Source organism: Lissotriton vulgaris, chromosome 9, assembly GCF_964263255.1.
Source record: "Lissotriton vulgaris chromosome 9, aLisVul1.2, whole genome shotgun sequence".
NCBI classification, from domain to species: domain Eukaryota; kingdom Metazoa; phylum Chordata; class Amphibia; order Caudata; family Salamandridae; genus Lissotriton; species Lissotriton vulgaris.
In genome coordinates this window covers 64,295,600-64,316,995 of record NC_141697.1, presented here as the reverse complement: position 1 = coordinate 64,316,995, position 21,396 = coordinate 64,295,600, and the positions used below count along the sequence as shown (strand labels likewise).

Below are 21,396 nucleotides of genomic sequence, written 5' to 3'. Positions count from 1 at the left end.
AGTCCCTCAGGATGCTTGTAAGTGGACTGAGGCACCCATATTAAGAGGCAGTGCTAGAAACATCCGTTAATCACAAAACCTGATCCTATACAAAAGTGGGGTAGATTTTAAATAGACATATGAGCCACCAGCAAGTCACTCAGAGTTACCTGTCCCTTAACCGACTCTGGCAGCCGGGTCTGAAGGAGCCCTTTGGCGGGAGCCCTCGTCTCCTTCAAAGCCTTCTCGCCAGCTTCCACAGCTTTCTCCTCCACCTGTGTCACTTCTTCCTTCTCTGTTCCCTCCTCCGCGTCCTCCCGCTGCTCCCCGAAGACGTTGGGGTCGATGAGCAGCAGGATCTGCTTGACATCGTCATCGTCTAAGACACCCATGATGAGGAGGGTACCAATCAGCTTCAGGATTGGTACAAATTGGAACTCAACATTGCCGCCCACTGGGTCTCGAATGTGGTCCCCGCTGCCCTGCACGGCCTCGGTCAGCATCCCCAGGGCTCGGGACTTGAGGATATCCAGTGGTAGCTCGGGGCTGTGCTGCTGGCGCTCCTCATTTGTCAGGAGGAAGCAAGGGGTGGAGAAAGTTAGGGTCGACTTTAGGCAGGTGCTGAGTCCCACGCCTGGGAGCCCGTGTTTCTTCGACTCATCTGGGAACAGCCTGATCTGCCGGGTGGCGTCAGTGACTGGAATGATAAATTCATTGTTCATCATCAGTTTGGCTTCTTTCGCTGATTCCAAGTGCATTCGAATCAGCAGGTTGTAGAAGCCTGAGCGCAAGAGGCCCGGGAGGTATTGATTATCTATTGTGTATAGAAGCTGTGATTGGTCGACGTGGCTGCATAGCGCGTGAGCAACACGGTTGTTGCCTAATGCACAGAGGGCGCCATACAGTTTCAAGGTGTGATGGTGGAACTTCATGAGATCTTCCTGTTCCGACAGCTCCAAGATGTCGACACACCTGTGGCAAGAGGCAAAAGAAGAGATTACGCTCAATTCAATTCAATGATCAACATTCCCTATTCTCTACTGTGGATATTTTCGAGTAAGTCAGGGATGGTGACAGCATGAACATTGTTTTATCATCAGTAATTACCGAAAAAGGTGATGAGAATACAAGACTTGCGCAGAATTGGATAGTGATGGAAAATCCTCTAACTTTAGAAGGAAGTGCTAGACTTTCCACTGAAGGATTCTTCTCTGATTGAGAATACACTGGTGAAATACCTGAGTAGAACTATCTACATGGCCAACGTGATGCCGTTGGATGGTTCTCCGTCCAATCAGAATTTTCCAACAGAGGATTTGGCATTACTTCCACAATCATAGGATTTTCCATATCACCTAACTGTAAATCCGGACTCAGGTCTAGATGTGATGTAGTTTAGTTGTTAAATTGCCAGCTACAGAAGTTGGAGACGTGAACTCTGAACCCTGCCGCCTCCCCAGACCAAATATATGATCCTGGATACTTCACTCTATCGACTAGTGTCTCTCAATCATGTAATCTGCCAAACAATTTTTTTTAGAAACAGTCTAACATCAGCATTAGAAGCTGTGTAGCCTCTGAATTTATTCACAAACATCAGCATCAACCTGACTTTAGATTGGTAAGAAAACATTTGCTTTATTGTAACACTGGTTCTCCAGCTTTGGTATATTTTATAGGTTCACATGCTTGAATCACCCAGTCGATCTGAGAGTGCCACATTAACATTAAAATAGCAGTATAATGTTAAATGTAGCCTAAAAGGCAGTAAATGGTGTGACTTTAGTAGCCCACTCATCTCTTTGAAAAAATACCATACCAGAGGGGAGAGGTGTGGCGCTGCGGCCAGGGCGACTGACGCTGGAATCTGGGGATCACAGTTCGATCCCCGGCACCGGGGCAGGTTAGCCCAGCACCATGTGACTCTGGGCAATAGCTTGCTTAATCTTCACGACGGCCCCCAGGGCCTAGAGACCCTTACGGGTGATTGTTCGCGCTTTACAAACGTAGATTATTATACTTCATCCAGGAAGGTGAGTACCCAAGCCACCGTCACTCAGATTTCGGGGAGCTAGCATGGAAGATTGTCAATGGTAGGTGACCCTCTTGCAGGGAGAAGGGATGGGGCACGTGAATCTATGAAAGATGCCAAAGCTGTTCCAGTGCTGCATTTACTTCTTTGTTTCCACCTGACAGCACACACAGGTGCCTCTGCCGGGCAACGGTGTACTGATTCTGCCAGGCTATTGACCTGCAGACTGCACTCTGGAATATGGAGTACAAGAATATTGTCTCACACTATTTCATCTCCCAAAAATCAAGTGACAAAATATTGAAAGGTAAATGCATATAGTGAAGAATAAATGTACTTTACTTAAGTCCACATTTGTGTATCTTGATGAGCTATCTATTGGCAAGGTATACAGATGTGGAGTTAAGGATAGAAAATATATACATACCTACCTTTCGATATTTTATTTATTTATTTATTTTAAAAATTTATAAAGCGCGGCGTATACCCGTGGGTGTCTTGGCGCTATAATTTTGCTGAAAATCCCAGAATAAGGTGGTATCTTCCTTCAAACGTATTGTTTCTGAGCGGATTATTGGTCAAATAACCAAGTTTTTACCAGTTTTCTAAACTGAAATAACGATGGTACCAGTTTTATTTCCTTTGGGAGCATGTTCCAGATTTTGGTTGCAGCATTGGTAAAACTTCTGTCGCCCCATGTCACCGTCCTGGTGCGAGGCACTACCAGTAGGTGACTATGTTCGGAGCGTAAGGATCTTTTTGGTGAGTAGTATTGAAGTTTTCGTTTGAGAAAGGCTGGTCCAAGACCCTTGAGAGCTTTGTAGGTGAGACACAGGGTCTTGAATCTGATGCGATTTCTCACTGCTAGCCAGTGGAGATTTCTAATCGCATGCCTGGTGGACTGAAACTTAGGAATGCCAGCTAGTAGCCTTGCGGCCGCATTTTGTATAAGCTGGAGTTTGGCCACCACCCTTGCCTGGGCGTTTACAAACAGTCCATTACAGTAGTCGAGTGAAGAGAGTACTAAGGAGCTCACCACTGTTTTCCTAGCACTCTCCGGAAGATAGGGCAGGATTTTTTTAATTATCTTAAGCTTGTAGAAAGCAGACGACACAACCTGGTTGGCATGGTTGGAAAAATTAAGATTGTCGTCAAATATAATGCCTAAGTTCCTGACCTTTTTTACTGGTTCTGGAGGGGCTCCGAGGGGTGTCGGCCACCAAAGAGTGGACCACTGTGGTGATAAATTTCCAAAGATCACTACCTCGGTTTTCTCCGAGTTGAGGCGCAGGCAGTTTTCCGACATCCATTCCTTGATGGCAAGCATGCCTTCTTGGAATCTGGCGGCAACCTCCTCACCGTTGTTCTTAATAGCGATCACCAGTTGGGTGTCGTCGGCGTAGGAGGTAAGGCTCATCCGGTGGTTCTTAATCACCCTTGCTAAGTCCGACACATAGATGTTAAAGAGTATCGGACTTAGGGATGAGCCTTGCGGGACGCCACATGGGAGGGCGAGCTGAGGGGATTGAAATGCGCCCAATGTTACTGCCTGTGTTCTATTGGACAGGAATGATGCCAGAAGCTCTTTGGCCTTTGAGCAAATGCCCATCTCCTCGACACGGTCAATCAGAACGGTATGATTGACCGTGTCGAAGGCCGCCGAGAGATCCAGTAGTTTTGTCCACAATATAAATGTCCATGAAATTCTTAATTCGATATTCGAGAACCACACCCTGTCCTGCATATGTCTGCCAATGGCACCCCGGGGAGCAGAGCTGTCTAACTGGAGCTACCCCCATCCGCGGTCGGTAGTAGGTGTACCTGCAGGGTGACGTAGAGAGGGGGAGGGGCAGGGTGGCGGGTAGTAATCTATGGATTACGGAGCTTTACAGGGAAGTAAACATATAAACACATTTTTTTTAAATTGTTGCGTGCACTGCATCCCCAAATGCGATGCAGAGCGCGCAACAACATTTGTTTTATTTATTTATATGTTTACTTACCTTTAAAGCTCCGTAATCCATAGATTACTACCCCCACCCTACCCCTCCCCACGTCACCGCCCTGCAGGTACACCTACTACCGACCGCGGCTGGCTACCCCTCATGAAGTGTGCTGTGATAGGGCTTTGGAGCTGAGTGCCTGCTTTGCAATGGCATAACGTTATTTCTGCTGCAGTCCAGTGGGATATGGGTATCCTTTTGAGGATTTACAAATGCTACCATTAACCAGTCAGATTTCGAAAAGGTTTCGTGGTTCTCTAGATATACAAGTTGAGACACCTTCTGAAGCCACAAATAATGCTCAGGGCACTCTCCGCTGTATTGGAGACAATCTGGAAAAAGGTCTTCACTAGGACTATGAGGGTTCATGCATAAAATGACTGTCTTTGCAAAATTGGAAGAACGGCTCTCCTATTATGAAAGCTTCTATTTCGCTACCTGTTGAGCGACCTTCTAAGACTATTTCATTCCTGATCTATGGATCAGTGCAAAGGTGCTTCTCTTCAGTAGTGACAGGACCGTATTTAGTTGACATGAGATGGAAGGACGCCTCACGCTCGGAAGAGTCTTTTGTGGACTACTGCATCAGGTACAACAACATAGCAAAGTTTTGTCGGAATCCCTTCAGAAACAGGAAATAGCTGCAGTCTCTACCTTGACTGTGGTGTGTCTAAAGCCAGACTGTGCTAATTCCAGCAAATGTGGTAGGATCTGGTAAGACAGTGTTGAATAATGGATGAAGACTATGATAATTTCACCAAATGCAGAATCTTTTTCATGTTGCTCCACACGTTTTATTGGTGGATGAGACTCTGGACTGTGAATATATCACTCCTCATTCCTCTCTGGTATCCAAGCAGTGAAACTCATTAAGCTAAGGAGCCACGCTGACAAGTTCATTGGTGCAAGGTTGGAATAAAGACCCTGGCAGTTACATTGAGACATGAGGACCGCAGGAGGCTTAATCAGATCAGTGGTGTTTCTAAGAGGAGAATGAGATCCATGAATCAATACAGCTGGGGCCATGCTTGAGCCAACCATAGATTCATCAGAGGCCAACACAAACTTTACAGACTCTGGATGGATCAAAGTGCAATGTCTGTGTTGCATCCTTGGCACCACTCATGTAACACGGCTTTCATGTTTTGCATGATGGAGATCTTTGTGTCTAATGAGCCTGTCGCCTGAGTTATGCAGGTGGCGGTGCTTGTGGTTGCAATGGCGTCTTAAGAGCCTGGCATAGTAGTCTGGAGTGCCTTTCCTTAGACTTCGGACAAAAAATGTCAGAGTTTGTATGGTTAAAGCTCATGGTAGTCTTCATCTTCATAATATGCTCATAAAGAAGGTCATAACAGGAAGCACGCCAGTTCACTGTGAAACAGTTTATAAAGATCCCCTCTGAAACATTGGTGATTCTTTGCAACTGGAATTTGCAAGACATCTTCAACCTCATCAAAATTCAGCATTTACCTTCAGTTGAGTAGGACTGTAAAGTTTGGCAAATAAACATCCAGTCACACAGCCCTCCAAATCCAATAATCTTGGTGGAGGCTTTGTTGGTACATTGCTGGTGATGTATGCTCAGGCAGCAGCGTGGATGGAATACGGATCTCTTAAATTATAGTTATTGGTGCAGAGTCGGATTGCCTCGTCTACAGATACTTAGTCATTAATGGTGACTTTGTTGTTAATGTGTCTCATTCACCGACGGTGGTTTTGTCTGTGATGGGGTGATCATCAACGATATGGTCATCGAGGGTGTCGTGAATGGTATTGTCGTCAGAGGAGGCCTCATGGATGGTAAGAAGGCCAGTGTGACTTACGGTGTCTTCGTCAATGGTGCACCCGCGACCTACATTGGTGTTTTTCCTGGTGTTGTCTGAGTCTTTGTCAGCACTGCTTGCATGAAGGCTTTGTCGATGATTGTAGGAAGGGGGAGGCTCTAGTTGGCGCAGTGCAACACTAGCGACAAGCAGGGACTCTCTCTTCCTCGTCAGGGCTGAGGGTTACCTTCCAGACAACCTCTGCTTACCCTCTAGGTAGTGTGGCTTAAGCAGTCGTAGGCTAATCTTTGGGGCACATTGGGTTAAACACTTGCAACAGTACACCTTTACAACCAACCCACCACACAACGAGACCAGACTGTATTCTTGTAAAAATATATATCTTTATATAGATTTTAAGCAGGCTTGGGAATACAGTCAATAACTTTATGAAGACGGTTTGCAAGTTACTCAATTCGGGTTACCACAGTTCTTGTTGCAGTTCTCTTGAGGCCCGTAGGCCGGTGTTACTCAAAGTTCTTGTGGAGCCGGCGGCTTCCAAGGGATCTGTCCCACGTCGCGTTGCCTTCCCGGGGTCGCTGATCGTTGCGGCTCTTCAGTCGAGCAGGTCACTGGTCGTCCGGGGCAGCGATGTTCTGTGGCGGCAGGGTCCTTCCTTCGTCGTCCGCTCCGACCCTGGAGGCGGCGGCTGTGCGGTGGTGACAAGTGGCAGTACGGTCCCCAAGTGCAGGACGTACCCAGCCAAATGTCGGTACAGCTGTGGGCTCACAGCTGGGCTGTCGGGCAGGCTACCGACCTTGCGGATTCTCGTAGGGCAACTGTCCGTCTTTGCAGGTGAGTGGCTGCTCGTTGGGCAGTCACCTCGAGAGCTCGGACCGGACGGGTCCTCCTTTGCTTTGCTCTCGGGCTCCCGGTGCAGTTGCGGTCACGGTGTTCGGGCCAGCGGCGGCTGGTCCTTACTTTGCTTCCGCTGTTGCTTTGGGCCCCGGTCACGGTGGTCGGGAGGTCGTTGCCTTGGGGGAGATTCCTCCGTCGGTGCTGCGGCGATGGTCAGCACCCGCAGTCGCTTTCTTCCAAGGGGGGTAGCGTCCACTGGTCCTGGGACGCTGGTCAGGGGGCAAGTTCAGTTGCAAGCCCTTGGAGATCTCTTTTGCAGAGTTTGGCACAAGTAGCACAAAAGTCTTTTCGTAGTCTTTTTGTCTTCCTCTCCTTCAGCAGCAAGGCACCAGACACAGGCAAGAGTCAACACCCTTCCTTGTCTCTCACGGTCCTTCTCGTAGGGCAGAGTCTTTCTGTGGCCCAAACCGGATCTAATTTTCAAGGAGCAGGGCTCCTTCTTTTATAGGCCAATTCTTTTGTTCTCGCAGGCCAGGGGGGCCTTTGCATAGCCACTCTCAGTTCTGGAGTACCCCGGCGGGTGTACTCCAGCTTCTGCTTTCAGTGTGAGGGGCAGGCGCATCAGACGCCCCACAGGAGGTGGAGCCAGCATTGTCTGGACAGGGGTGGCCAGAGTACCTTGTTGATGGGGGCTTCGCCCTTCCTGGGCCAGGTACCGGCAGAGTCATCCGCCGCTCCCCAGGAGGTTGGAGCCAGCATTGTGGTGGCCGAGCACAGTGACAGCTCGAGTCAAGAGGCACTCCTACCTCCCATTAAGGTGTAATCTGCGCATTCACCACCTGTCATCCCTCCAGCCCTGTCACTCACACATCCCAGACAGTCAGATACACATACCAGCAGAGGCGGCTGAAATGGTTAAGCAAGCAAAGGCTAACTTTCTAAAAGTAGCATCTGCAAACCCAGGATATTAAAATAAACTTGACTACCAGAAATATCTTATCATCCTGAGTTCAGGCATACTAAACATGACTCGCTACCATGCTCCTTGAGCCTGCGGGGATTATAGGGTGTAATAATCCTCGCAGCTCAGTCTGGCCTAATGGAGCAGGTAGCCTTCAATAGTGAAATACGGTCTTCGTTGTAAGTCACTACTAGGACATGCCACGCATCTCAGGGCTTGTCCTACCTTGCACCTACAACGCACCCTGCCCGCAGGCCTACTATAGGGGTGACTAATATGTAGTCAAGGGAAGGGTCGGTGCTGGCAAGTGGGGACACTTGCCCAGCTAGCGTGACAGTACGAGACCGCACGCGGGTTCTGCGGTCGCAGTTCCCAGACACATCTTTACGGCTGCTTCGGTGGGTGGCGCAACCAGCGCTGCAGGCCCACCAGCAGTATTGGCATCTACAAGCCCCGGCACTCTCTCGTGCACTTTACTAGGGACTAACAGTAAATCCAATGCACCAATCATGGATACCAATCGTATGTACAATTTACAGTAGGGAGCACTTGCACTGCGGCACGGATCAGCCGTGGCGCAGTGCCCTGAGTATCGGAAAACCAGCAAAACATCGGAGGCACATCAGCAAAAAGTGGAAGGGAGACTCACGCCAAGGTGCCAGGTCTAACATGTGTCCCCTCCAGCTGAAATGTGGGGGGAACTACCCTTCCCCAGGGAGTTCCACATCACTAAGGCGGAAAAATCTGGACAGACCGTCAGCGTTGGCGTGATCGGTGCCAGGGCGGTGTTCCACCGTAAAGTCCATACTCTGTAGAGAAATGGACCACCTCAACAGTTTCGGGTTCTCACCCCTCATTTGCATTAACCATCTGAGGGGCCTGTGGTCCGTCTGAACTCGGAAGTGAGACCCAAACAAGTAGGGTCTTCGCTTCTTCAGCGCCCAGACCACAGCAAATGCTTCACGCTCTATTGCACTCCACCTACTTTCCCGTGGAAGTAACCTCCGACTTATGAAGGCTACGGGTTGGTCAAAGCCCTCCTCAGTCATCTGTGAAAGAACAGCCCCTACACCATGCTCTGAAGCATCTGTTTGCACAATGAACTCTTTGGAGAAATCGGGGGCCAGGAGCACGGGCGCCGTGCACATGGCAGTCTTCAGGGTGTCGAAAGCCTTCTGACAGGTGTCAGTCCAAATCACATTCCTGGGCTGCTTTTTCGAAGTCAGCTCTGTCAAGGGGGTCACGATCGTGCCATAGCCCTTGACAAACCTCCTGTAATACCCAGTGAGCCCCAGGGAGGCTCTCACTGCAGTCTGGGTCTTGGGGGGTTCCCAAGCCAGGATGGTTTCGATTTTGGGCTGCAAGGGGGCTACCTTGCCACTCCCAACTTGGTGTCCCAAGTAAACCACTGAACCCTGCCCAATCTGGCACTTGCTTGCCTTGATTGTGAGGCCTGCTCTGCGCAGGGCCATCAACACTCCCCAGAGGTGTCGCAGGTGTTCGGGCCAGGTGCCGCTGAACACCGCGATGTCATCCAGGTAGGCGGCACTGAACTCGTCCAGTCCAGCCAACACCTGGTTGACCAATCTCTGAAAGGTGGCAGGGGCATTCTTCATTCCAAATGGCATAACCCGGAACTGGAAATGCCCATCTGGTGTAGAGAATGCCGACCTCTCCTTTGCCCCATCGGTCAAGGCGATCTGCCAGTACCCAGACGTTAAATCAAACGTGCTGAGAAACCGGGCAGCCCCTAGCCGATCAATGAGCTCGTCAGCTCTGGGGATGGGGTGCGCGTCAGTCTTCGTGACTGAATTGAGTCCTCTGTAGTCCGCACAGAACCGGAGTTCGGGTGTGGCTCCCGGCGCAGCAGCCTTCGGCACCAAGACCACGGGGCTGGACCAAGGACTGCTGGAAGACTCAACCACCCCGAGGGCAAGCATCTTGGAGACCTCCTCCTTGATGCAGGCCCGTACCCTGTCAGTTACCCTGTAAGCCTTATGCTTCACCGGTAAGCTGTCTCCAGTGTCCACATCATGGACGCACCAATCTGTGACACTTGGAACCAGGGAGAACAGGTCTGGAAACTGCCCCAGCAACTAGCGGCAGTCCTCCTGTTGTTCGGCGGTCAGGGAGGGTGAGAGGTTAACTCCATCCACTGACCCATCCTTCTCACAGGCAACCAAGAGGTCAGGAAGAGGCTCCGACTCCTCCTCCATTCCGTCATCGGTTGCCAACAACATGCCCACTTCGGACCTTCGCAAGTGGGGCTTGAGGCGGTTGACATGTAGGACCCGCAAAGGGTTCCTGGGCGTTTTCATGTCCACCAAGTATGTCACGGGGCTCTTGCGCTCCACAACCTCAAATGGTCCTGTCCACTTATCCTGAAGGGCACAGGGCTCCACTGGGGCCAAGACATACACCTCCTGTCCAGGCTGAAGCTCGACCAGAGTGGCATTCTGATCGTACCACCGCTTCATCTCCTCCTGGCTCGCTTCCAGATTTGCCTCGGCAAGTTGTCTGAAGCGCCTGGTTTGGTTTCTGAAGGCCAGCATGTAGCTATATACATTCTGGGGAGGTTTCCTGGGAGATTGCTCCCAGCCTTCCTTTACCAAACTCAGTGGTCCTCTCACGGGGTGACCGTACAGCAGTTCAAAGGGGCTGAACCCTAGGGACTTCTGTGGTACCTCGCGATATGCAAAAAGCAGGCATGGCAAGAGGACGTCCCACTTACGCCTCATCGGACCTTCTAGGCCCATGATCATGCCTTTGAGGGTTCGGTTGAATCTTTTAACCAACCCGTTACCTTGGGGATGGTAGGGTGTGGTGAACTTGTACGTTACGCCACACTCCTGCCAAAGGGACTTCATATATTTCGATATGAAATTGGTTCCCCTGTCGCTCACCACCTCTAGAGGGAATCCTACTCGTGAGAAAATTCCCATCAGTGCACGCCCTACCACGGGAGCCGTCACTGTCCTCAGAGGGATGGCTTCAGGGTACCGGGTGGCATGGTCCACCAAGACCAGGATGAACCTGTTGCCCATGGCTGTCTTGGGGTCCAGAGGCCCAACGATGTCAATACCCACTCGCTGGAATGGCGTACCGACCACAGGGAAGGGTTGGAGGGGAGCCTTGTTCTTCCCTTCCGTCTTCCCACTTGCCTGGCAAGTCGGACAGGTTCTGCAATAAGCGTCTGAGCTTTTATGCATTTGGGGCCAGTAGAAGTGGGTGACAAGCCTGTCATAGGTCTTGTCCATCCCCAAATGTCCTGCTAAAGGCACATCATGAGCCAGACCCAGTAGGAAGGCTCTGAACTTCTGGGGTACCACCAGCACACGGGCTGACCCAGGTTCAGCAGCCTTAGGCTCCGAATACAGGAGGTCGTTCTCCCAGTATACGTAATGTGTTTTGGCCTGAACACCATTGGCCTGGTCTGCAGCCTGTTGCCGCATACCCATGAGAGAAGGGCATTCTTTCTGCTCCCTGCAGAATTCCTCCCTGGAGGGTCCTCCTTCTTGCTGCCAATGGGTCAGCTCAGGCAGGTCCCCCAGTTCGGCGATCTGTTCCCCCGTAGGCTCCAGGGCATCCCCCTCAAGGTCTGCCTCCTCCTGGACCGTAGGAACGTCAGGGGCCGGTTTCCCGCGCCCCCTGCGCCTTCTCCCTAAGGCCGGTTCCTGGGCCTCTCCATCAGGCCCCAGGACCTCTCGATCACCCCTACTGGCTGCCATCGACCGGGTGGTCACGCACGCCCAGTCAGGCAGACCCACCATCCGCAGGTGAGTCGTTTTCTCCACCTTTTCCCAAGGGGAGTGCTCCAAGTCGTTCCCTAGCAAACAGTCAACAGGCATGGTTTTTCTCACACAGACCTGCAGAGTACCAGAGACCCCCCCCCACTCGAAGGGAACTTGAGCCATCGGACACTGACTCTCAGAATTATCAGCGTTGATAACCCTACAGTAGGCATGGGGTACAACCTGCTCTTGAGACACCAGGTGCTGCCTCACTGCAGTCACACTGGCTCCTGTGTCTCTAAGAGCCTCGGCCTCCTTACCATTGATGATCACCACCTGCCCATATTTTTTAGTGTTAGAGGGCAGGTAGTTCGTAGGGATCATCTCGCTGTCTCCTAACGAGACCAGGGTCATGTGAACGGGATCTCCACCCCCCGGGACCATCATTTCTTCTCCCAGGTGAACGCTAGTCACTTGTCGGGGCGGAGCACCAGTGGGTGCAGGTTTTCCAAATAGGCGACACTTGGGGTCACTGGATATGTGCCCAGGCTCGCCACATTTGAAACAATTGAAGAGCCCCTTTGGAACAGGTTTACCTGTCGGGGCCCCATTCTGCTTCGGGGGTGGGGGAGGCTGAGAACCCTGCTGCGGATTCCCTTGGGAACTACTTTGGGGGCCTTTTTGGAACCCTTTCTGTTTTCCCCCCTTGTCCCCCCCACTCTTCTGCTGGGGACCCTGCCCACTTTTGGCGGAATCTCCCACGGGACCCTTGTGGACCCTGGTGCTGAGCCAGCGGTCCGCCTCCTCAGCAAGCTTCCTCGGGTTGGACAGCTTGCTATCGATCAGGTGTTGGCGTAACTCAGGAAAACAGTGATCAGACAAGTGCTCCCATGCAATTAAATCAAAGAGTCCTTGAAAATCATTAACTTTGTTACCTTTCACCCAACCATCCAGTGCTCTGCAAAAGTAAGTCACATACTCCACATACGTATTCCCAGGCCGCTTAGTACATCCCCTAAACTTCTGTCTATACATTTCAGGGGTAAGCCCGTACCTGTTTAATAAAGCTTCTTTCATGTGGGCATAGGATCTCTGATTCTCAACGGGCAAATCTAGCAAGGTATCTCTCCCTTCGCTAAGGAACCTTCCCCACAACCCCGCTCCCCAATCCTTGTCAGGGACCCGGTGGGAGGACATGGCTACCTCGTATGCCCTAAACCACTGTCCTATGTCATCCCCCTTAAAGAACTCCTTAACTACGTCCTTCGGGATGTGCACTCTTGACTCTACCTGCACTGGCGATGTGCTGCCACCAGAGGGAGGCCGATCCAAGTCTCTCTCCTTGAGACTTATCTCCCTCATCTTGATTTCGTAATCCATCTGGTGCTTTCGCTCTTCCAGCGCCATTCTTTTGGTTTCCAGCTCCAGCTGGATTTTCATTTCTGCCAACTTTCTCTCGTGATTCCGGGTTTCCTTCCTGTCCGCCAGCTCCTCTGGCGACAGGCCTTTACCCAAGCTGTGCTCGCTGTCTTGCCTTTCTAGATCGATCAGATCCCCAAGCGCATTCTGCTCCTCCGTCGTATTCTGCTCGGCGAGGACGTCTTGCTCTTCTGGGGTCTTTCTGGACTCCACCCAGGCTTTCAGGGCCTTGTAGAGCTCCGGCTTGTTTTTGCAGCCAGCGTGCGGAACTTTGAGTTTCCTACAGAAAAACTTCAGTTCAACTCTGGTGTATTTATCTAGCTTCGCGGCGTCCCACTCCACCTCCAACACCTCGGAGGTCGTGGACTCCGCTCCATCCAGGCTCTTCGTGCCCGGCATGGCTTCTGTACTCGGAATCTTCTTTCAGCAAAGTTCACCTAAGCAGAGTCTGTGGCTAGTAACTGGACCGTAATCCTTGTGTAGTGGTCAGAAGCTCAGGTATAACTATCGCAAGTGTAAATTCGAAATCCTCACCGCTGCGTCCAATGTAGGAAGGGGGAGGCTCTAGTTGGTGCAGTGCAACACTAGCGACAAGCAGGGACTCTCTCTTCCTCGTCAGGGCTGAGGGTTACCTTCCAGACAACCTCTGCTTACCCTCTAGGTAGTGTGGCTTAAGCAGTCGTAGGCTAATCTTTGGGGCACATTGGGTTAAACACTTGCAACAGTACACCTTTACAACCAACCCACCACACAACGAGACCAGACTGTATTCTTGTAAAAATATATATCTTTATATAGATTTTAAGCAGGCTTGGGAATACAGTCAATAACTTTATGAAGACGGTTTGCAAGTTACTCAATTCGGGTTACCACAGTTCTTGTTGCAGTTCTCTTGAGGCCCGTAGGCCGGTGTTACTCAAAGTTCTTGTGGAGCCGGCGGCTTCCAAGGGATCTGTCCCACGTCGCGTTGCCTTCCCGGGGTCGCTGGTCGTTGCGGCTCTTCAGCCGAGCAGGTCACTGGTCGTCCGGGGCAGCGATGTTCTGTGGCGGCAGGGTCCTTCCTTCGTCGTCCGCTCCGACCCTGGAGGCGGCGGCTGTGCGGTGGTGACAAGTGGCAGTACGGTCCCCAAGTGCAGGACGTACCCAGCCAAATGTCGGTACAGCTGTGGGCTCACAGTTGGGCTGTCGGGCAGGCTACCGACCTTGCGGATTCTCGTAGGGCAACTGTCCGTCTTTGCAGGTGAGTGGCTGCTCGTTGGGCAGTCACCTCGAGAGCTCGGACCGGACGGGTCCTCCTTTGCTTTGCTCTCGGGCTCCCGGTGCAGTTGCGGTCACGGTGTTCGGGCCAGCGGCGGCTGGTCCTTACTTTGCTTCCGCTGTTGCTTTGGGCCCCGGTCACGGTGGTCGGGAGGTCGTTGCCTTGGGGGAGATTCCTCCGTCGGTGCTGCGGCGATGGTCAGCACCCGCAGTCGCTTTCTTCCAAGGGGGGTAGCGTCCACTGGTCCTGGGACGCTGGTCAGGGGGCAAGTTCAGTTGCAAGCCCTTGGAGATCTCTTTTGCAGAGTTTGGCACAAGTAGCACAAAAGTCTTTTCGTAGTCTTTTTGTCTTCCTCTCCTTCAGCAGCAAGGCACCAGACACAGGCAAGAGTCAACACCCTTCCTTGTCTCTCACGGTCCTTCTCGTAGGGCAGAGTCTTTCTGTGGCCCAAACCGGATCTAATTTTCAAGGAGCAGGGCTCCTTCTTTTATAGGCCAATTCTTTTGTTCTCGCAGGCCAGGGGGGCCTTTGCATAGCCACTCTCAGTTCTGGAGTACCCCGGCGGGTGTACTCCGGCTTCTGCTTTCAGTGTGAGGGGCAGGCGCATCAGACGCCCCACAGGAGGTGGAGCCAGCATTGTCTGGACAGGGGTGGCCAGAGTACCTTGTTGATGGGGGCTTCGCCCTTCCTGGGCCAGGTACCGGCAGAGTCATCCGCCGCTCCCCAGGAGGGTGGAGCCAGCATTGTGGTGGCCGAGCACAGTGACAGCTCGAGTCAAGAGGCACTCCTACCTCCCACTAAGGTGTAATCTGCGCATTCACCACCTGTCATCCCTCCAGCCCTGTCACTCACACATCCCAGACAGTCAGATACACATACCAGCAGAGGCGGCTGAAATGGTTAAGCAAGCAAAGGCTAACTTTCTAAAAGTAGCATTTGCAAACCCAGGATATTAAAATAAACTTGACTACCAGAAATATCTTATCATCCTGAGTTCAGGCATACTAAACATGACTCGCTACCATGCTCCTTGAGCCTGCGGGGATTATAGGGTGTAATAATCCTCGCAGCTCAGTCTGGCCTAATGGAGCAGGTAGCCTTCAATAGTGAAATACGGTCTTCGTTGTAAGTCACTACTAGGACATGCCACGCATCTCAGGGCTTGTCCTACCTTGCACCTACAACGCACCCTGCCCGCAGGCCTACTATAGGGGTGACTAATATGTAGTCAAGGGAAGGGTCGGTGCTGGCAAGTGGGGACACTTGCCCAGCTAGCGTGACAGTACGAGACCGCACGCGGGTTCTGCGGTCGCAGTTCCCAGACACATCTTTACGGCTGCTTCGGTGGGTGGCGCAACCAGCGCTGCAGGCCCACCAGCAGTATTGGCATCTACAAGCCCCGGCACTCTCTCGTGCACTTTACTAGGGACTAACAGTAAATCCAATGCACCAATCATGGATACCAATCGTATGTACAATTTACAGTAGGGAGCACTTGCACTGCGGCACGGATCAGCCGTGGCGCAGTGCCCTGAGTATCAGAAAACCAGCAAAACATCGGAGGCACATCAGCAAAAAGTGGAAGGGAGACTCACGCCAAGGTGCCAGGTCTAACAATGATGCATTTTCATTGATGATGACAGCAAAGCTGATAGTGAAAAAGATAGATTTAGCTCCTTAGAATGTGGAGAATGAGACTCAGGATGATAGGCTTTTATTTGAGGAGGAGGTGTTAATGGTTGTTGGACTTTTTTGCCACATGAAATATGACAGGTGATGGACTGCGCTGTTCGGCAGATTTATTCTCCCCTTTCCTAGGTTGTTTGCAAAGGTTCCTCATCAGAAACCATTTCAGAGACGGTATAATGCTAAGAACAAACAATTTTAATGGTTTTTCTGAGGTTGTTTTGAAGAGGCATCAGTCTTCAGCTGAGAGTTTTTTCGTCATTTGCTGCACAATACAGGGGGAGCAATGTTCATGCCCTGTCTTTCAAGGTTTTTATTGGAAATGTTCTACAGATTTTGCAGTCTTTAGTTTTATGAGCCAGCATTCCTTGTGAGGATCATCTAAGTATAATTTTTCGGTCTGGCATTAGCCAAGACCTTTTGTTTTTTTTCCAAAAGATTCCTTTGAAAAATAAAAATGTATACATACATCAATAGTGGGGCTTCCAGCCAGGTGCTCTCATCCATTGGTCTTTTGTAGTGTCACTGCAGTCAGTGCCCCCCTTCATTGGGAGTGACGGCATTTTCCTCTATATAGCCATAGAGTGCATCCGAGGCCACAACCAGAGAGCAAGACGGTAGAGCTTGAAGGAGGATCTACAGCATAAGTTTTGCAAACATGTGTCTTGCTTATTGTTAGACAGTGTCACGCCTTGGAATTTCAGACTGATCTTCTACAGTACGCATCACATCGCAACACTATGTCTAGTGAAAAACACAAAAAGTTGCATGTTGCTTCTAAAAAAAAAAACATATTTTACATTTAACAACGGCACTGCAGCTTCTTTTTTGGTGTAATATAAAAAAAAAAAAACAATTGAAAGTAGTGACCGTAGTCTCGCAAAGTCTCACGCGAGACTATGTCACCTGCAGACACTAACCTTCAGTTTACTTTCATTTTTAGATGTTACATGATGGGAGAAAGGAAGCCTTGACTCAGCCTACTCACAGCGCCCTCTGGTGGCCCTCACCTCACCTCCTTGCATGTCGTGCTCTCGCACACCATCAGACAGAGAGGTATCAGCCCTTCCTTTATGACGAGCGTGGGCTCCCCTGTGTTATGTAGCCTGATAGCCATTAATTCCACTTCGAGACAGAATATAAATCATTTCACGTTTGACATTATCTCAGTTCTGCAAACACAGTTTTTAACTCGTAGTGCCGGATGGGACAGTTCCCATTTACAGGTTCATTAAAAGGCACTGCAGCTAAATTATGCCTTAGCAGCTGTTCTTTTGAACTGCGCGTTTTACAGCGTCATTAATTAAAGTCTAAAAATGAAAACGGTACAAAAAATTCCGCGATTTGCAGTTTCGCATTTCTTTCATCTCCTTTTTTGATGAATGTTGATTACTTAAACTTCGCTCTGGCCAAAACCCTCCAGAATGGAGAATATTGCTGAAGACTTTACACTATTGAATCTTTCTTGGATTCGTTTTTTGTGGTGCAACACTACCATCCAGTCTGCTGGGTCAATGCCAGACAAGACCTTGAGCTAATGTGAGCATCTTGAATGTTTCCTTTTGGAGGAAGTAGTTGAAGGCTCGTAGGTGTAGGATAGGACGCAGGCCCTTGTCCTTTCTCTGGACCAGAAAGTAGCAGGAAAAGCTACCACAGCCTACTTCTGGCCCCGGAACCTCTATAAGGCTCCCTTGGAAGAGAGTTGTGACATCTTCTCAGAGTAAAATCAAATGATCCTCTGTAGTCCAGTCATAAGATGAAACAAGTAGGGATTGGTAGTATTGACGGGGAGGGACTAGCCATTTTGGACTATCTGGAGGACCCACCTGTCCGATTTGATGTTTTGCCTGTGGTGGACGGGATGGCTCGTTCAGGCAACAACTGGCCGGCCATGTTCTGGATGGGCAGGACTAGGAGGGTTGAAGGCTGAGGCTGCAGGGGTGTGGGGTGTGTGTGTGGGGGGGGGAGTGATGGTCTGACTGGAGCTCTGCCGCCTGACCCACGAGGCAGAACGAGCCATGCCCTTGACTGCACTGAGGTTGTGGAAGTTGCACAGCCCTGTGGCTGGGATATAGCTGGCATGGCTGAAAACACCTTCCATAGCCATTACAGAGGAAAAAGGCAGACTGGGGGTGTGTGGCCACTGAGAGGCCAAGGACTTGGCTGTAGCCTGCGAGTCCTTAAAGTGCACCCAGCGCCATAACTGCCTTGTCTCCGAAGAGACGGGTGCCCATCAAAGGTCCTGTCCATAAGAGAGGCCTGGACTTCCTTTGAAAAGCCAGTAGTTCTAAATCAGGCCTGGGGTCAAACAGCCATCGTTGATGAAATCGCTCTTCCCAGCGAGTCTGCCGTGTCAAGACCACAACAAATGGCAAACTTTGCTGCATCTCTCCTGTCTGATACTGCCTACGAGAGGATGGCCCGGGCGTCCTCAGGGTCATATGGCAGCACTTGTGCAACCATTTCCCACAGGGTGTGGGAATAACAGACCAATACGCACATGGTGTTCACCAACCGCCATGCAAGGCTGGCAGAAGAAACTTTTTTTTTTACTTGTATTGGTTGGCGCCAATTCTGCTCCGGGTCTTTGAGAATTAGAATGGTGATGGCGCCGCCAGGGAGAACCGGTGGTGCCGGCAGCTTTGGTGTTGGGGTAGGGAAGATCGCAAAGGTTGGGTTTGTTCCAGATCCTTTGCCAGATCCATGGGGCCATTGGGGCTGGAGCCACTGGCACAGAATTGGAGGGAGCCCTCTCTGAACCCGCTGCAACCAAAGGTATGCCTGTGGGGTCAGGCCACCAAAAAATGAGGCACAGTATAAAAATCTCGAAGTTGAGCGGTGGTCGATCCGACTCCCGGAAAATCGGTAAGGCGTGGGGCCAACCCAGGCACAGGTTGTGAGACAAGGCCTAGAACAGTGAGGCTCCCCCATCACGTTGGCTGATGGACTGGGAGAAGTTTAAGCAAGCTTCAACTTCTTGTGCTTTTTGGGCATCTTTCCTGAGTGTCCCTATGATTTGGAGTTGAACGAAAAGGACTTGGAACTCCTTGAGCGGTGCCCGGACCTTCCTCTCGACCAGGACTGTGAACGAGATCTCCGAGGAGTCACACAACACAGGGCTGACTGCTAGGACACAAGTAGCTTTAGGGACCACTCCCTTAAAGCCTTCGAGCCATGGCCTAACAGTCGGAGCACGACTTTGAGTCATGGTCGCTCTCAGGCACCATAGGCAAATCAGGTGCAGGTCCGTCACCGACATAGAGCAGTGAAAGGCGCCACATGGCTTGAATCCAGAAGTCTTTCTAGACATGAGGAAAAATCGAGACATCAAAACTGGTCGACAAAGAGTCAGGATATTCAGTCAAAAAGTGACAGAGAGTAGCTCTCTTCACGGATCAGCGCTTGATTGGCACGGAAAGAAAATAACTGAGGTTAGCACACCAAGGTAGTGCCTTTATAGGGGATGTGGACATCACTATGTGCAATTGACTACATCACGCAGAGCTGACTGATGCCATCTAATGGGTATTACTCGAAGAAAAATCTTCCGGATCCAGTCTGGCACCTAGGAAATTCAGAAGTAAGGAATCTGCGGCTAGATTTTTCTATCATATGTATAGATGCAGGAGTGCAAGGATCAGTGACTGTGTAAAATTTTTTTTTTAAACCTTTATTGAGAGATTACGACGATACATGCGCAAGCCCACAACCATCCTGGCCGGCCGCAAATACAGTCATAGTAAACTGGAGAATCATAAACAATAGGCCAATCTCCAAACATGATGTTTCAAATCACACTATACAGGATTGCGGGGTGCGCGACATAGGATATGAGGTTTTCGTTTTAAATTTTTGAAGAAGAGAGGGGGCTGCAACAACAAGGACTGTAAACCTCACATAAAGTACACAAAAGAGACAGGGGGGACGTGCCCCAGTTACAATCGGAGATAGGCTTTGTCTCTAGCAACTATACAATCGAAGCAGCCGCAGCGACAAGACTGAATAATAAGCAACGGTACAAAAAGCAACTGTTAAAAGTCCGAGCCCCGAAAGCCCACCCCCAAGAACAGGAAACAAAGGAATATAGAAATGCCAGGAAAAGAAAAGGTGCAAGACCCAGAGACAGCCAGCCCCACTAAAGAGGAGTATGAAACACTAGAGAGGATCAGAGTTCACACAATCCTACCAAAACAGAAGTGGGCGATGTTCATCTAAAAACCCCCAAAGCATTAAAATAGAATCACGATGGAGGCACAATAATATCGTAAAAGGATTAGCAATCGCGTAACATATTATGTGCCGGTCCCCCCCTACCCACTTCGATCCATTCCAGTGGCCCAAGGAAAAAGAAAAAGGAAAGGAATTAGAGAAAAAGAAGAAAAAGTAAGGCCCATAGAAACTGAAACGGAGAAATTAAACCCGTCCCCCCCTACCCCCCACCCTACACGCATGCAGAGGCTACGGCCTACCCCCCCCCCCTAGCAGTGTGCCTGTCGCCCAAAAAGAGTACCCGAAATAAAGGAAGAAAAGAAAAGAAGGAAAAGATACACTTGTAAAACCGGAGGAGGGCCAAACTTATGTGTCCGAAACAACCAATCTATATATTTTCGGCCACCCCACCCCCGACCCCGCTTTGAAACATAACAAATGTCCAGCTCCCCCGTCAACCCATCACAATCCCAGCAAAGCTACCAGCAAGAAGCGAAAAAGAAAGACATCCTCAGCCCTGTCCCCTTCGGTCCAATGCGCCGACGAGGTGTAATGGTGAAACAGCCGTCCAGAATGGGGTAAACAGTCGCAAGGACCACAGCAGGGCTAGGCGTTGTCCACCAATATCTGAACAGCTCAAAGCCATGTGGTCCATAGGTGTACAAAGAAGGGTAGTGCACCTCAGCGATACTCCAAAGTCAAGCATCAGAAGCGTCAGCAGCATGCCCAGGACACAACAGCAGGAGCCGCCAGCAGGACCCGAAAAAGTTGCAAAACATGGCGCCCAGAGGCGATTTCCCAGCCGCTGTAAAAGTCCAGGAACCTCAAGCGCCTCCATGTAACTCTGGTGAGGCAGCTCGCCACAATCGAGCCCAGGGTGTGGCGAAGAGCTCTGCAAAGAATCACCAGCTCGACCGATAGAGGACAGAGTGGGCACAATGGCGTCCAGTCGGCACCCCAGGTCTCGGGCGTAGTAGCACATATCTGCTCGTAAGGTAGACAGGGCGCTCACAATATCTCCGATCTTTAAGGGCATCTCAGGAGAGGAGAATGTCGAAACCCCTCGCACACGGGGCTCGAAGACGGGTGTTAGTCCTCGAGCCCGTCCACCATCATCCCATTCCAGCAGTCCAACATGGCGTTGGCGCCCCGACAAGCACAGCCAGGTCTCGGGGGCAGGGGCGGCACACTCCATACCGACGCTGCACACGGTGGTAGTGTGGCGCCGGCCGTTATAAGCACCCTCCACAGCAAGTCAGGCCGGCAGCTACAATTGCAGAGCGCTCGGCTCAAGATGGCCCCCTTCCCAACACCAGATAATGGAAGGCTTGCAGAGTGATCCAGGGGGAAGGATACAATTGTAACTCTGGTTGTAGCGATGTGAAGCAGGCGCGGAGATGAAAGGATGGAATAGCGCGCTGCAACGGAAAACTCAGTGCGGCAGCCGCTCTCCGCTCTCCGCCGGTCGGTTCCGCCCCGCCTTCAGTGGCCGCCGAT

General features: G+C 50.9%; 1 protein-coding gene across 5 annotated transcripts in view; it reads right to left on the bottom strand.

Annotated features, from left to right (window-relative positions):
* Window positions 1-21,396, bottom strand: part of RYR3 (ryanodine receptor 3) — a 1,864,151-nt gene that overhangs the window by 1,028,551 nt on the left and 814,204 nt on the right. For all 5 annotated transcript variants that reach the window (XM_086937034.1, XM_086937032.1, XM_086937031.1 and 2 more), the window contains one exon: window positions 150-951. In XM_086937034.1, the coding sequence (XP_086793160.1) occupies window positions 150-951 (802 nt within the window). The remainder of the gene's footprint in view (window positions 1-149; window positions 952-21,396) is intronic.